The sequence below is a fragment of the Amphiura filiformis genome, chromosome 16 (assembly GCF_039555335.1).
Source record: "Amphiura filiformis chromosome 16, Afil_fr2py, whole genome shotgun sequence".
NCBI lineage: Eukaryota > Metazoa > Echinodermata > Ophiuroidea > Amphilepidida > Amphiuridae > Amphiura > Amphiura filiformis.
In genome coordinates, this window is record NC_092643.1 from 5,800,486 (window position 1) to 5,816,010 (window position 15,525).

Sequence of the window (15,525 nt, forward strand, 5' to 3'; positions counted from 1 at the left end):
ATGGCTTCTGATGTAAACGTTATAAAGAAACATATCGCAAATTCAATAAGCTGAAAGTCACAAGGCTATTATACAGGGCTGGGTGCATATACTGTATTAATAATAGGTATTACAAAATGAAACATTTTTATAACTCACGTTCTATATCGACCGCCCTTGGTGGCTCGTTATTACAGATGACTGCGTCACAGAAATCTGTCCTCCCGATTTGACTATCACTAGGTCCAAGAATGAAGGCAAAAATTTCCTGAATGATGATGATATCTATTGTCGTAGGGAGGCTTCCGTAATTTACTTCGTCTACAGCTACACAACCACGACGTACTCCACTACCTGTGAATGTCAGATTGGAAGAATTGAGTTAGCCATATGGTTGTATTTCTATATGGAATCAATATAGGAATAGCAACAGGTCGTCGGCCATATCACATACTGACGTATTTGCAAAATACACATTTCGAGAAAATCGAACTTGAAAATCTAGCGATTTTCATTTGCTGCATAATCTTGATTAAAATATTATTGACGATTAAAACCAGTTTAACAGTAATGCAAATATACCATATTTTCAATATAATTTACTTATCACTATCAGAGCATAACTTATTCTGCAAAAAATCTAAAACAAATAAAATGCGTCCCTATGTAAAAAGGACTAATGTCAAAATCGCCGTTCAATTATCTACGTCGCGCAAATACGTCAGTATGTGAAACAGTTGCGAAAATACGTCAGTATCTGAAACAGTTGCGAAAATACGTCAGTATGTGAAAAGGACAAAACTGCAATTTTGCCGTGTATTGACGGAGTCGGGCAAATACGTCAGTATGTGAAACGGCAAATTCTTCAAACTTCAGATACGATTTACTGGGCTTGCGCAGTATAGGTGATCGGCAAATACGTCGTTATGTGATGCAAACATTTCAAGGTTTTGTAAATACGACATAATTAAATTAAATAATATCTTACTAATTAAGCCACTTTGAGGAATGATTTTTGGTGAATATATAGAGTAGAACGTAACAAACTAACATACAAATTTTCTCAAAAATGTTAAAAAATGTCGAATACGTCAGTATGTGATACGGCCGACGAGGTGTGTCTACCATCAGATTTAACATGGTTAATACATCGCTTAAATACATTCACTAGATAATCAAGCTCACACACAGACATCCCAAAGATCATCGTCTCGATGAATTTTACTTACGATAACTTCCATCACCGTTGAATCTATCCCACGATGAAGTGTAGCACCTGTGAATTTGTCCCGCAGGGAGGGGCTCTTCTTCCAAACAATTGACGATATTCAATGGGTTGTTGGAGCAAAGGTCTTCACTGTCATGACCTGGTTCTAGAATTCCATTGGTCTTAGAGTGGTAACATTGATAGCACTGTAATCCTGTATTGTCAACTAGGAACACGATTGGGTTTAATGTGAAATATTTCATATAAATGACTATAGATTCTTTCACTATAACTCAGTTGATAATGAAGTATAAAGACACTTATAACGTCCACCACATATGTATATGAACAGACTTGTCTCGGTCCCAGCCGGTTTGTGTTCCTCGTTTAGTGACGAAGGAGCACAAATCGGCTGGGACCGAGACTATGAACAGACCACCATAATATGAAAATCACCAAGTATTTTTTCATCCACCAAAATAGGTAGGATGGTTTCATTGTAACCCAAGTGAAGATTGAAGTCATACTTTCCTATAAAACTAAATTAACTTATGGCTTACAGGGTGCGTAAATATTGTATGCGGATTATAAAAATTATCAAGTCAATTTATAAATTCTACATTTTGGGTAACTTAAATTAATGGGAAGCTGCATTTTATTTTACTTTTATTCCCTGTACTTGGGACTGATTGGGGGGAAGTACATCGAGATGAACCACCAGACCCCTGCTCTTAGATTACTTCACTTCCTTCAATATAATAGCCGCATCACTTTATAACACCTCATACAGTAGAATAGGACTTTGAGGTTTTCACAATTAATTGACAACATATTTTATAAGCGTACATGATCATTGCATCTTCAAAATGGTTTTAGCTAAGAAAGGTGCTTTTTATAATGTCTTCACATACCTTCACAATGTTCATAGGATGGGCAACATTCTCCATCGATGTATTCTGCTTCACAATTTTCAGCACCAACGGGAGGTGGTGGACAGCCAATAGCAGCACAGATACGCTCACCACTAAGGCACACGCAACCCACTTCACATGGATTAGACGATGGCAGAGATCCGCCTTCGTTTATAGGATTCCCGTCTGCATCTCTACATTCACCAGTAGCAGCTATAATTCAAAGCAAACCAAAGATTTAAAACGTTAGCGCACATTATTATGAAAAATAATATTAAAGCTTGTTTTGGAAGGATTTGGGATCACATTTCAAATCAGCAGGATCAAAAGCAACTATAAACAGATCTTTTGGAAAAATATGTTTGAGGACTTCAGCATTATTAAGTATGTTTAGTAAAAGCTGGCAATCACTTTATTTTAATCAATTCCTGTGCTGAAAGTCAGTATAAACTCTTTTTAAAGAGTTTTTTTGTTACCAGCACGTTTGAACTTACCTTTACTTTATGCGAGTTAATTTGGCGATGCGGATTTTGAATCATTTTGTTTGTCAACCAGGATCAAAATGATTGTACTCATCAGTTTTCATTCATAATGGATGGGTTTGACACTTTAAAAATCATCTTAAAGGGCATATCTATTGCAAAAATAAGTTTAGCTCCATTCGAAGAAAATAATTATTACATTAAAAATTGGCACGCGTAAATTTTTATGCGTATTTCTCCTGAAAAAGGAGAACATGTGTTGGTAAAGTTCGGCCTCGTTCGAAGCGAAATTAATTTTCAAGGCAGCGAGCTGAATGACGTTTGTGAATGAAGTGGACACTATAGGGGAGAGTAGGGTAATCCCGAACACCTTTTCATTTAAGCCTATTGCTACACATTAAAACAACGTAAGATAGCATAAACCATACCAATATCAAGAGTGGGATTACCCGCCGTTCCCCCATGTTCACGATAACACATGAGCCTAGAGCTCTTTTCATGTTCATTCATGTATAAATGCGCGACCTTCAATGGTCAACAAAAGGTTAGCTACCGGCCCATTGAAATTGTTTATTTGCATAATAAATACAGTATTGATCACGCTCAAAATATTTATTTTTTTATTTTTTAGTCCAAATATTTCTCATGATGTTGATATACATATGAATTGTAATATCACAATTTACTAGCGGCTGATTTTATCCATATGTTTAAAAACCATAAAATGTGTAATACTTGATTCAGAGTTTTTTCTGAGAACAACAACAGTATACGTTCTGTGCATTGAGAGTGTTTACAGTCCATTCTTTCAAAGCGGGCACATTTCATTTCATGACGTCAAACTTTTTTCTAGGTCAAATCTGTCTCGTTCGAAGGAACTCGCTGCTTAAGTTGGTTTTTGCGGAATATCAATTTTAAACGTCTTATTTTCTCAAAAAAGAAGTAATTTTCGTTGTCCTCATAATATTAGCTTGTCAATGATATGATGTTGTCCGAGCAATATATATGCCCTTTAAGATCCAAATAATTTGTGTAAGTTAACAAGTCAAATAAACATTCTGGACATTTTAAGAATATCCAATGTTGCATTTGGAAGAGGCAGGCTTTTCAATAAACACCTATATTGATGGATACCAATCATTCTGATACACTCACATACAACATGCGCCGATGTACGGTTTATTCCATTCCGCGTATATTTCTCTATGTATGCTGAATTCATCAGAATAGTTTGTACAATCTGCGATGTGAAATTCATAAGTAAACGATAAACAAAGACCAAGCCATTAATCGTACTGACATTTTAACCTGTTTGCTGTGTGTAACATATTAGCGAACTATGGCAGATAAATGTTTCAGAAAAAGAATAGTTTGGCGAATCATTGGCAAATTTATTTTCAAGGTCAAATGCACATACAAGCTAGGTTATTTCCCGCCCAGTGACGATTATGTCAAAACAGTTTTTAAAAGGCTTCAAGGTGAAGCGAGCTATATCATTATATTTATTTCCCACTCACGTTCGCAGTTCTCCTCATCCGCACCGTCAGCGCAGTCTGGAACTCCATCACATAACTTGGATTTTGGCAAACACTTTTGGTCAGGGGCAATCGGTACCAAACATTCATATTGAACAAATGGAACACATCCTATCTCTGATTAAAAAGAAAGGAGTGAAATGCGAGTGTTATGAGAAAATATTGTATTGCTAAAATAATGAAATTAGTTTGGATTGATTCAATAGTTTTAAATTTAAAATTTAGAAATAATTATTAAAAGAAAGAAAGAAAGAAAGAAAGAAAGAAAGAAAGAAAGAAAGAAAGAAAGAAAGAAAGAAAGAAAGAAAGAAAGAAAGAAAGAAAGAAAGAAAGAAAGAAAGAAAGAAAGAAAGAAAGAAAGAAAAAGAAGAAAGGGATTCGAAGTGAAAGGGAAGGGAGAGGAGAGGAGAGGAGAGGGGAGGAAAGTAAAAGAAAAGAAAATTCTAAAATATCAAAATTCACCTAGTACTTTTAGCAGGGAAGATTTGACGTTTCTGTAATAAACCGAGCGGGGCCCTTGCACGACGGTAGCCCTGCAAACAAAAAATAATTTTCACAACTATTTATAAAATGTCACTTTTCTAAAAATAACACTGTTCATCTTGATCGGTACATGTAGGTATGATATATGTGAGTGTGGGTTTGGACAGTTTACATGTTTGTCTTGTTACAATTATCAAAAAAGAATAGTTTGCAACATGTAGGACATTTTGTTACCTGGGTAACACAGCGAAAAGGATCCATACCCATTCAGTCCTATATCTTTTTTGCTGTATTTCGATGGGAACAAAATGTCCTACATAGTGCAAACTATTCCTTTTTTGAAAAAATAAGTTTACACATAATTTTAGGGTTAGCTGGGTTATCTACTTTAGACTATGATTGTGTGTCTCTCTGGAACAATTTTCCATTAACCGGGTTTACAGGACGTGACTTAGATAGTGTTCATTAAGGGTAGACGAGGTATTGTTGGTCGAAGCAACCTAAAAAATCGATTTTCATTATCCAGATCAATATATTATTGAAAATTAACACCTTGATGTTTTGAAAAAGTTCATTCTACAAAATAATCGTATACTTTGCAAACTTGCTTAATTTATTGTTGTTAATGAGTTATGTACGTTTTACAAAAGTGTTGTTGTTTCAGCCCTCTTTACAACGTAACTCAAGAACCGCAGCACCTATAAAAGTATATCTGTGATATTTTAATTCTTCTACACGCTCGCTATGAATTGAGCGATGCAGTTTTTGCCAAAGCTCACTACCATTCGTAAGATGCTGTGAACTACCAAATCACAACAGTTTAAAATAATTAATAACCTTAAGGTAAAACACGTTGATTCTATATATCTCCGATTTCTATTGTTTGGAAATGATTTCTAAGACAATATTGATAAGAATGTGGCATATCCAAGGGGCAGGTGGATCCCCCGCCCCGTGAATTAGCCCTACTATAGACTTACTATAGGGCCTTTTAATAAAAATAAATAAATACATTTTGGATTTATAAAGCGCCTTTCTCCAGATCTTAGAGGACTCAAAGCGCTGTAATTTCGCTGCAATAGTGAATCATCACAATCAGATCGCATCAACTAGGTTGCTGCCGAACGGCGCACACCTATCCGCATTTAGATTGTAACATCCACCAATTATCTGTGCAGCTCCCCAAATTCCATTGGGTGAAGGAAGTTTTTGATAACCAAACAACTAATCACCGATTTTTGCGATTATATCCGAGAACCGCCAAACCCAGTGATTGCTCCCCATTCCCCCACCTGAAAAAAAAGGCCGACTAGTCGTAACATTACTGGTGTTATGTTACAAATACTGGAAAATCGGTATTAGTTTGGCAAGATTCGTAGGGACTTTTTTCTGAGGAATTAGCAGGCACTGGGTTTAGCAGTTCTCTGGATATAGCCAGGTTTTATGATATAGCATAGTTTTGGATCACCACAGTCAAAAGGCCCTATAGTAGGACTACCGTTTAGATTCTTCCCCCTTCTTGTCCCCTTGTTGGATGCTAGCCAAAAGGCCCTATAGTAGGACTACTGTGAGGATTCTTACCCCTTCTTGTCCCCTTGGTGGATGCTAGCCGCCTGTTATTTAAGATTAAATGCTTTTTTGTACTTTTTAGCCCCCTTTTTCCACCTTTGCCCTCCCCCCTCCTGAAAAAGTCCTTACTATGCCATAGATAAGACATGTGAACAGATATTCGGTTGATCTCAAACCATTGCGAAATGGATAGGGTTACTCCGAAACGTCTGCAACAATAAGCCCAATCGCCATTCTAACTTCCGGTTTTTGAGAGCAGTTTTGGGACACTTTGACCTCTGACATATCGGGAAAATTGACGTAATTATTATTAATTTTATTATTATTGTCATAATTTTGATCATTAAAAATACCAAATAATTAATTTATAAAATATTAATATTTTTTATATTTGTTTTAAATATTGTAAAACATTTTAGATTATATTTTGTACGTACAAAAACCCAATATTTCTGAATTTTCTGAAAGGTCAAAGGACAAAGTGTCCTAAAACTGCAAAAACTGTCCTACAATGCATTTCAAACTTTCAATGCCGATTGGGCTTATATGCTAAGACACGTTTTTTCAAACAGTGAAATGAATCATAAATGTCATCATCGGGTAAAACGAAATTCTTATTCCCATGTGCGTCTCTGTGAACTATCATTGACCATGTTGACGTGAAAGAGCTAGGGCCACTAATTTATTTTGCGCGTGTATCCGAACAAGTATTTGGCAGCGACGTTTACCCGTTGAGAACAATGATTATCGTTTAAATGAAACATAATTGCAGCATAGAACCGTAAATCGAAGCGGGAAAAAAGTAAAGGCAGCGGCTTCTATCGCAACGTAAAACAGTCGCAAAACTTGACGTCGGACTATGAACTGAGCAGAAAGCCGAATCTTGGCCGAGTGGCACAGTTACCACGATAGAATTACTATATTCCATGGGGTAGTAACTGGATAGCTGACCAAGATTATGCTCGCTGTATGAACTGGCCCAACCAAATAACTTACTGGAAGTAGACGTCCCCAATGTCGAATGGAGCAGTCCAGGTAGCTCTCGCACTAACTTTTGCTGTGCTATTAGAATGACCCCAGGTGTTCTGCAATCGTAAAAAACAAAAGATTCAGTCTACAACCTACCATAGATTTTATCAGCACTCTTGATTCTCCTTTGGGTATGGAAAACCTCCTACGAGTTATTTGCCCATAAACATGTTTAACGCAAACATAGTATGATGCAATACGAAAAAAGAGACTACTAGTATTGTGATGAAGTCTGAACTATTTTTCTCATCAAGCACGTAATTAGATTATACTTTCCCTCGTCTCTGTTCAAAGTAGTAAAACAATTTATGATACAAGATTTTAGAGTATACAATAATTCGGTCGATTCACAATACCATGCGCCTCCAGCTCGTCAAAATTCCAGAATTTTGACAATTCTAAGAATCTGATGCAACACAGTGCATCATATGGGAAAATATCAACATCCAAAGCCCACGTAATACGAATACAACACATAAACATGTCATTGTGTGTTTAAATTTCAATATATTTAAACACTAAAAAGCAGGGTAACATCCCGCTATCTCTAAGGACCGCTATCTCTAAGGTTCGCTATCTCTAAGGTTCGCTATCACTAACGTGTAAAGTCTATGGAGATCCGAATCCCGCTATCTCTAATAGAGAAAAGGGTTCGCTATACCTAAAAAAAGGTCCGCTACTTCTAAGGTTCGATATCGCTAATTTGGAATAAGGTTCGCTAGTTCTAAGGTTCGATATCACTAATTTTAAATAAGGTTCGCTATCACTAATTTTAAATAAGGTTAGCTATCACTAATTTAAAATAAGGTTCGCTATCACTAATTTTGAAAAAGGTCCGCTATTACTAATTTATTGAAGGTTCGCTATCTCTAAGGTTCGCTATCACTAATTGCAATAAAGGTCCGCTATACCTAAGGTTCGATATCACTAATTTTGTTTAAGGTTCGCGATCGTTATGGTTCGCTATCACTAAGGTTCGCTATCACTAATTTCGATTAAGGTTCGCTATATCTAAGGTTCGTTATCACTAATCTTAAATAAGGTCCACTATCTCTAATTTTAAACAAGGTCCGCTATCTCTAATTTCAAATAAGGCCCGCTATCTCTAATTTTAAATAAGGACAGCTATAGCGAACCTTATTTAAATTAGAGATAGCGAACCTTATTTAAAATTAGAGATAGCGAACCTTATTTAAAATTAGAGATAGCAAACCTTATTTAAAATTAGAGATAGCGAACCTTATTTGAAATTAGTGATAGCGAACCTTAGAGATAGCGAACCTTAGAGATAGCGAAACTTAGAGATAGCGGACCTTATTTAAAATTAGAGATAGCGAACCTTAGGGATATCGGGATTGTTAAAATTAGAGATAGCGGACCTTATTTTAAATTAGTGATAGCGAACCTTAGAGATAGCGAACCTTCAATAAATTAGTGATAGCGGACCTTATTTAAAATTAGAGATAGCGAACCTTATTTAAAATTAGTGACATCGAACCTTAGTAATACGGAACCTTATTAAAAATTAGTGATATCGAACCTTAGGTATAGTGGACCTTTTTCGTAATTAGTGATAACGAACCTTAGAGATAGCGGTCCTTAGAGATAGCGAACCGTCGCCGTTATCAATATATCGAAAGCTGTTTTCAGCATTATTGTTATCGCACTCGCGTAAAATTCCAATGTTGGCTAGGAAGGCGATGTCGACCCTGGAGCTCAAAACTTGGACCAGCAAGAGCAACCGTTGGCGGTGCATTGTATTGTGAATCGCGAAAATTAATTTTGAACGAAAAGCGATAACTGTTTTAATAAGGCTGTTTTATCCCCGGGTTTTATCATGATCGAAGCACATGCAATTCAGATTACATTGACCTCACGCCTGGTCTCTATATTCGTGAGTGGTAAAGTATATGAATTCATCTAGCAAAATCGAGTATGCCAAATCCATTATAAAACGAAAAGGCACTTGCCATTAGGCTCTATTTTTGTAAGCTTGTAATAAATTATACTGTCCCTCGTCTCTAGGCCTATTCATGCCCGGTATTCACGGCTGAAACCAAATTTAATCATCTTGCAAAATCATAAATGTTTGAGGTTCAAGAACATTGTCAGAAAGAGTGATACTGGATTCCTCACATATTTATAATTATAACAGGCATATACATACTCACGCCGCATGGTATCAAAGGAGGACATTTTCCAAGTTGTAAATTTACAACCGGTATTTCATCAGAGAGGCATGCCAAACCCTGAGTACCATCAGAGACGTCGCTCCATAATCCATTAACCATTACATCATCGGATTCACGACGAGCTTGTAGAATAAAACCGGTAAACGTTGTCGATTCAAGGCCTAAAAGTTCCACTTTGGGGAGAAAACAGATCAAATATGTTGTATTACAAACAAAGAATTTGTTTTTGTCTTACCGATTTTCAATAATATGTCAACATAAGTCAGTGCCGGAGTGTGGGCTAAGATGTTACTTTTTATGGTAACATGTCGAAAAAGGTCACTGCCCATTGAATCTCATAGGCGTAGATCCCGTGGGGTGGGGTAAATCCCCCAATAGGGGATGATTCTTACAATCGTCCCCTCAAAGTTTCTATTCAAAGATGATAAGATCGTTTTAAGAGTGTGTGTTGAGACTTCTCTGTCAATAATACTTTCACACTTTTTTGCAAATAATGAGTCCGATTGACAGTGTTCTTTGAATTTCAAAATCATATTAATTTGCCACTTTAGAAAAGCCAACACCCCGCACATGCACCCGCACACCCCCTTACCGGACTCACCCCACATACCGTACCCTAATACGCCTCTCCCAACCAGTCCCTCCCGAGGTTCTTACCTTCAATGCGCTGTCCAGGGATGTAAGTTGAAGTACTTAATTGTATCACATACGGAACGGCCGAGTTGGAGGACACAGTGCTCCGGCCATGGCCGATAAGAGGATTCAAAGAAGAGCATATGCCTGCAAATAGATTGACTGGAGGTCCTGTTGGAAATGCAGCTATATGGGTGATGATGGTGATCACCAATAAGAAGAATATTGTCTCTGTAGGTCGCATTGCGAATGATGGATGGAAGCCTAGTCCTGAAAATGAATATTTTCAACAAATTATAAATTACATAGAATGACATTAGTGTTAAACTTTTAGTTTTATAATGTTAAAGCTATAATATGCGACTTTTTAAAACAAATTTCGTTATCTTTTGGCATATTTGTGACCCGGCAGCACAAACGAGCCGTAAATTCCCTAAATTGTATTCTGAGTTATGGTGTAAAATGTGTACGAAGGTCGTATCCATCGGTCACTTAAGCTGGCGCGACATCTGTCTTATTTGGATAGTCACAACACCAATCAATAATCCTACTATTGAAGTGGATAATAAGCTTCTACCTTAGATGGCTATAGAACTTTTAATAGCTCTGGTCTTTGTTTGCTTTTGCTAAATCCTTTTCAAGTGGTGGGTTATTTGTATAGGTATGCATAACCAACAATTAACAATGAGAGAACCTTCTTAAACCTCGTTGACTTGGGGATGATTTGAAATGACCGTCAATTATGACTGTTTGATATTTATTGCCAGCATATGTGGAAAAAGAGACACACATAGAAACTAAAAAAGCTGTAATTTTGTTGAAGGAGCAAAGTTTAACTAACCATAACTCCGCTTCTGGATATCGTTTGAAGTCAAATGATATACCATTTTTAAGTTTATGATGTTTATTTTTAAACACGAAATAAAACAAAATTGACCGGGGAGGAATTTACGGCTCATTCGCCGTGGACGGTCACATTTTTTAACGTTTGGGCCTACACACATTCCAACCTTTTCAAACTTTATGTAATAATTAGCCAACCGACGTTTTAGAAATTTACTTCTACAGATTTCGTCGTCTAAGCCGCATGTTCATTGGCTGCCTTGTGAATGATTGAATATAGATAACCCAATGCTCAGCGACACAAAGACGTATATCCATTGGCTGTCGTATAAATGATTGTATATAGATAACCGAGGGCTCAGTGGCACATAGACGTATATCCATTGGCTGTCGTATAATAATGAGTGTATATAGATAACCGAGGGCTCAGTGGCACATAGACGTATATCCATTGGCAGCCATATGAATGATTGTATATAGATAACCCAAGGATCAGCGACACAAAGACGTATGTCCATTAGCTGCCGTATTAATGATTGTATAGATAACCCAAGGCTCAGCGACACAAAGACATATATGTGATACCATCAAGCGAAATCAGTCGGAACTCGGAAATATAAAATTTTCAGTTTCTTATAGTAGGTATATCACCTCAAAAATAAGCGCAGCAGAAAAACGTTATTTAATGTTTCTACATGAATAAGCTTTCTTAAAGCATCAAAAATCAAAAAACGGAATTGAAATCGGTCAATGCATTGTGATGTAGTGTCAATTTGAAGATGCTCGTAAATGGAATTAAAACCTGCCACAAATGGCTATAATGACAAAATTGGCACATTTCGAGATTTTGAAGGTTTATTTGGACGCTTGCTTGAAAAAGCAGCGTTAATTTAAATACCACAGGTTAAATGCCTATCTTTCCTAACTTCGTTAAAGAAAACAAAATTAAAAATCTATCATTGAATAATTATAATAAATTAACCAAATATACTATTTTAGCAAATTCAGCCAATCTGCAGATAAATTAAAGGTGAAAAAATGACTAAGTTCAGCTAATTAATATGCAAAATTGATGCCAATAGAAAACCGTACATGATATCAAGGTGCTGTTTTTTTGCACACATATGTATACAAAGTTATTTCAATTGATAACAAAAAATACACAAAAAGTAATTAATTATGCAAATTAGCTAATTACAGGTAATTATGTATTCATGGTATTTTTATGTAAATTAGGCATGAGTAATTTTGGTTTTTTTCAATATTTAATGAAAGTCTATTCATTCACCATAAATATGTCAAGTATGAACCTCTTATGATGTTGAATAAAGAAACTGCAGTTAATTACTTAAATATAATACAAAACATACAAAGTTTGACATTTTGACGATGTCAGGAATAGAATTATCATTTTTCTGTAAACATGGTATGTGTCACCATTGCTCAAAGCCAAATCCGAAAAGTAAAAATCATAATTCATTTGCAATGATACTTTAAATGAACATTTTGTTATCTGGATTAACATGGGATGACAAATGGTAAACGGAAAAGCCATTCTCACTGTACCGCGTATACAAAAATAGTATGGCCTTGGACACACACAATGGCTTAGAGCTATTGAGGTTTGGAAAATTACTCCCTAGAAATATCTTTGATATAATGTTTTGTTTCAACTAGTTTTCTCGAAGTGTTTCATTCGTTGTCGACGGAAATAATTTACATGCTAAGACAGATTGGTATTTCAGCTAAATGGTGGTAGGTCCCTTTATTTCAATAGGCCTATATTTACTGATTTATGAGCGATCTTCAAAAATCCATAAAAACAGGCAGTAATTCTTAAACAAAACAATTTTTAATTTTGGGGGACCCGATTGCATCTGGATAACCCAGGGCTCAGTGCCACAAAGACGTATGTCCATTAGCTGCCGTATGATTGCATCTAGATAACCCAACGCTCAGTGGCACAAAGACGTATGTCCATTTAGCTACCATATGAATGATTGCATCTAGATAACCCAGGGCTCAGTGACACAAAGACGTATGTCCATTAGCTGCCGTTTGAATGATTGCATCTGGATAACCCAGGGCTCAGTGGCACAAAGACGTATCACCATTAGCTCCGTATGATTGCATCTATATAGATAACCCAGGGCTCAGTGGCACAAAGACGTATATCCATTAGCTACCATATGAATGATTGCATCTAGATAACCCATAGCTCAGTGGCACAAAGACGTATGTCCATTAGCTGCCGTATGAATGATTGCATCTGGATAACACAGGGCTCAGTGTCACAAAGACGTATGTCCATTAGCTGCCGTATGATTTCATCTAGATAATCCAAGCTTCAGTGCCACAAAGACCATTTGATCACCAAGTCTATAGACCCTAAATCCAAGCCACTGATAACTATCGTGTCGTCGTGGATAGTATAGATTATACCTGATCTCATGTACCAATACCTTGTGTATAGATGGATTTCTCGATCAAATTTCCATTATTAGTTGCCGTATGAATGATTACATCTAAATTACCCAAGGCCGTAAAATTATCATATTATATAGGCCTAACCCAAGACGATTGTAGGCCTAGTTATAAATGTTATATGTTACTTACCCGCATACCTTAATTATTGAGTGAAATCCCTAAAAAGCAAGCTCATTATGTGTTCTTGCCCTTATAACTTCGCTATATAGCACTCACCATGCATACGCCAATAATGGGAGAAATCCTTCACGCTACACTGCGTTATAATTTTATGACTGTACATCCACCCACCAGACACCTAGCTGTTCGAGTCTCAAATGGAGCTCGAACCTTTTGATTTAAAGAGAAAGTAATTGCGTAACAAGAAACATAATAGGCATTGAGCTCATAGAGTGTGTTTATAGTGAGACAATCTTTCCGTTATTTAGCTAAACTACCGCGTAGTCTAGATTTGCAATGGTTAGTAAAACATAAACAAATATAGACTGCGTGGCAGTCCAGCTAAATACCGCATAATCTGGCTCATTATAAACACGCTCATAAGGGTGCGTTCACATAGAAGTATACTATTCGGGTATACGGTGCACGTTTTACAGGTGCACGCGTATATAGTTAAATCGAGCAAGGCAATTTCATAGTACCGGGTCACATAAGGCTACGATCGCATAGAAGTATACTATTCGGGTATACGATGCACGTTTTGAAGGTGCACGCGTATAGATTAAATCGAGCAAGGTAATTTCATAGTACCGGGTCACATAAGAGCTATTCGAAAAGGCCGTATACCTGCGTATAGTATAGTATAGTGGGAATCGCGCATGTTCGATTTTTAGTGCAGCGTATACCGTCCAAATTTTAAAAACCTAAACCATATGTGGGCAAATTCATTTTTTAATTGATGCACTATCTAATTCTGCACATTATGACACCTCATTGAATGCAATGTGACCTCAAGAAGTAAAGTTACAAGCATTTGATAAGACGAAGAAAATGGGTAAACTGACATACTCGATATTCGCTATACGAAATACGCTCATTCGATCAGGCTGAGTTCACATAGTATACTCCTATATGAACTCAGCCTGAACGAATGAGCGTATTTCGTATAGCGAATACCGTATACCGTATACTTCTATGTGAACGCAGCCTAATGATATCCTTTTATACCTAATGGTCTATAGAGGCCCTGCGTGCTTTTATCGATTGGCTGCAAACAAAGGATTTGAACCGGTGTCCTTCACCGTAATCATGGCGCAGTGCAGTCCATTCAATCAAATGTTGTCATCAACCTATTTGATCGTAGTGCATTTGTTATGTGTGTGAGACGAACTGTCGTGGTAGATTGCAATCATGCTTTTGTTGAATGCATTTGAGAAGTCCCCCATATTTACGGGATGATACGTCATATATGCACAACCTCTATTCGCTGTCGTACATGTAGTGCACGTTAGAATATGGCCGTTGCTAGGTCAGCTGGATCACGCTTTCTTTGTTACGAACCACTGATCGAAATGATCACAACACAAAGTCTATGGCATATCAAAATTCGGAACAAGTGTAGGCCTATGAGCCCAGGCTTGGAGCAGTAACTAACCAATGGTAACTGACGTGAACTACGGCAGCGAATTATACCCGGATATTTCACATGTTCAGCGGCCTATCACATCAGGGTCAGTTGTCCGAGGGGGGAAAAGACAAAAGAAATCCTGGTGTGCATCATTTTGATCCTTGTTACCGTTATAATCGCACTAGACTACCCCGTAGTCCACTTGCCCATTGTGCATACTCTGGATATTGTATTTAAGCTTAAAACTCTGATTTAATTAATGTGTGCACAATTTATAGATTTTCAGATACTCCCTCTGTTTGTTAGAAATTTCGGGGTTCGCTATCAATAAACTGGTAGATTCCAAAATCAGAATTGTTCAGTATTAAAGTGAGCCGTTATAATTATGCAAGATAATGTTGCATTCAATTACTTTTATTGTCACTAATCGTCTGATATTTTAAACTCTTTATGACCATTTTACTATTGAATACTTTAATTTTAATAAACATCAGTATAATTTTGAGTTCAACGAAATGGGTTCATCATGACTAATTTTTAATAAATTTCGACTATGGCATAGTCTATAATCGCGCATGAAGCCAGAAAAACCTTTCAAGTGTCAGTAA

At 36.7% G+C, this 15,525-nt stretch overlaps 1 protein-coding gene across 10 annotated transcripts in view; it reads right to left on the reverse strand.

The window, feature by feature from the left end:
- The window catches only part of LOC140135457 (uncharacterized), a 70,200-nt gene that overhangs the window by 50,725 nt on the left and 3,950 nt on the right, over positions 1–15,525 (reverse strand). For 8 of the 10 annotated variants that reach the window (XM_072156956.1, XM_072156958.1, XM_072156957.1 and 5 more), the window contains exons 2-9: positions 10,045–10,290; positions 9,367–9,560; positions 7,163–7,251; positions 4,577–4,647; positions 4,097–4,231; positions 2,098–2,310; positions 1,209–1,412; positions 139–333 (exon numbers count right to left, since the gene is read on the reverse strand). In XM_072156956.1, coding sequence (XP_072013057.1) covers positions 139–333; positions 1,209–1,412; positions 2,098–2,310; positions 4,097–4,231; positions 4,577–4,647; positions 7,163–7,251; positions 9,367–9,560; positions 10,045–10,264 — 1,321 coding nt within the window. In that variant the 5' untranslated portion in view covers positions 10,265–10,290. The remainder of the gene's footprint in view (positions 1–138; positions 334–1,208; positions 1,413–2,097; positions 2,311–4,096; positions 4,232–4,576; positions 4,648–7,162; positions 7,252–9,366; positions 9,561–10,044; positions 10,291–15,525) is intronic. The other 2 variants (XM_072156959.1, XM_072156960.1) reach the window with 2 other exon arrangements.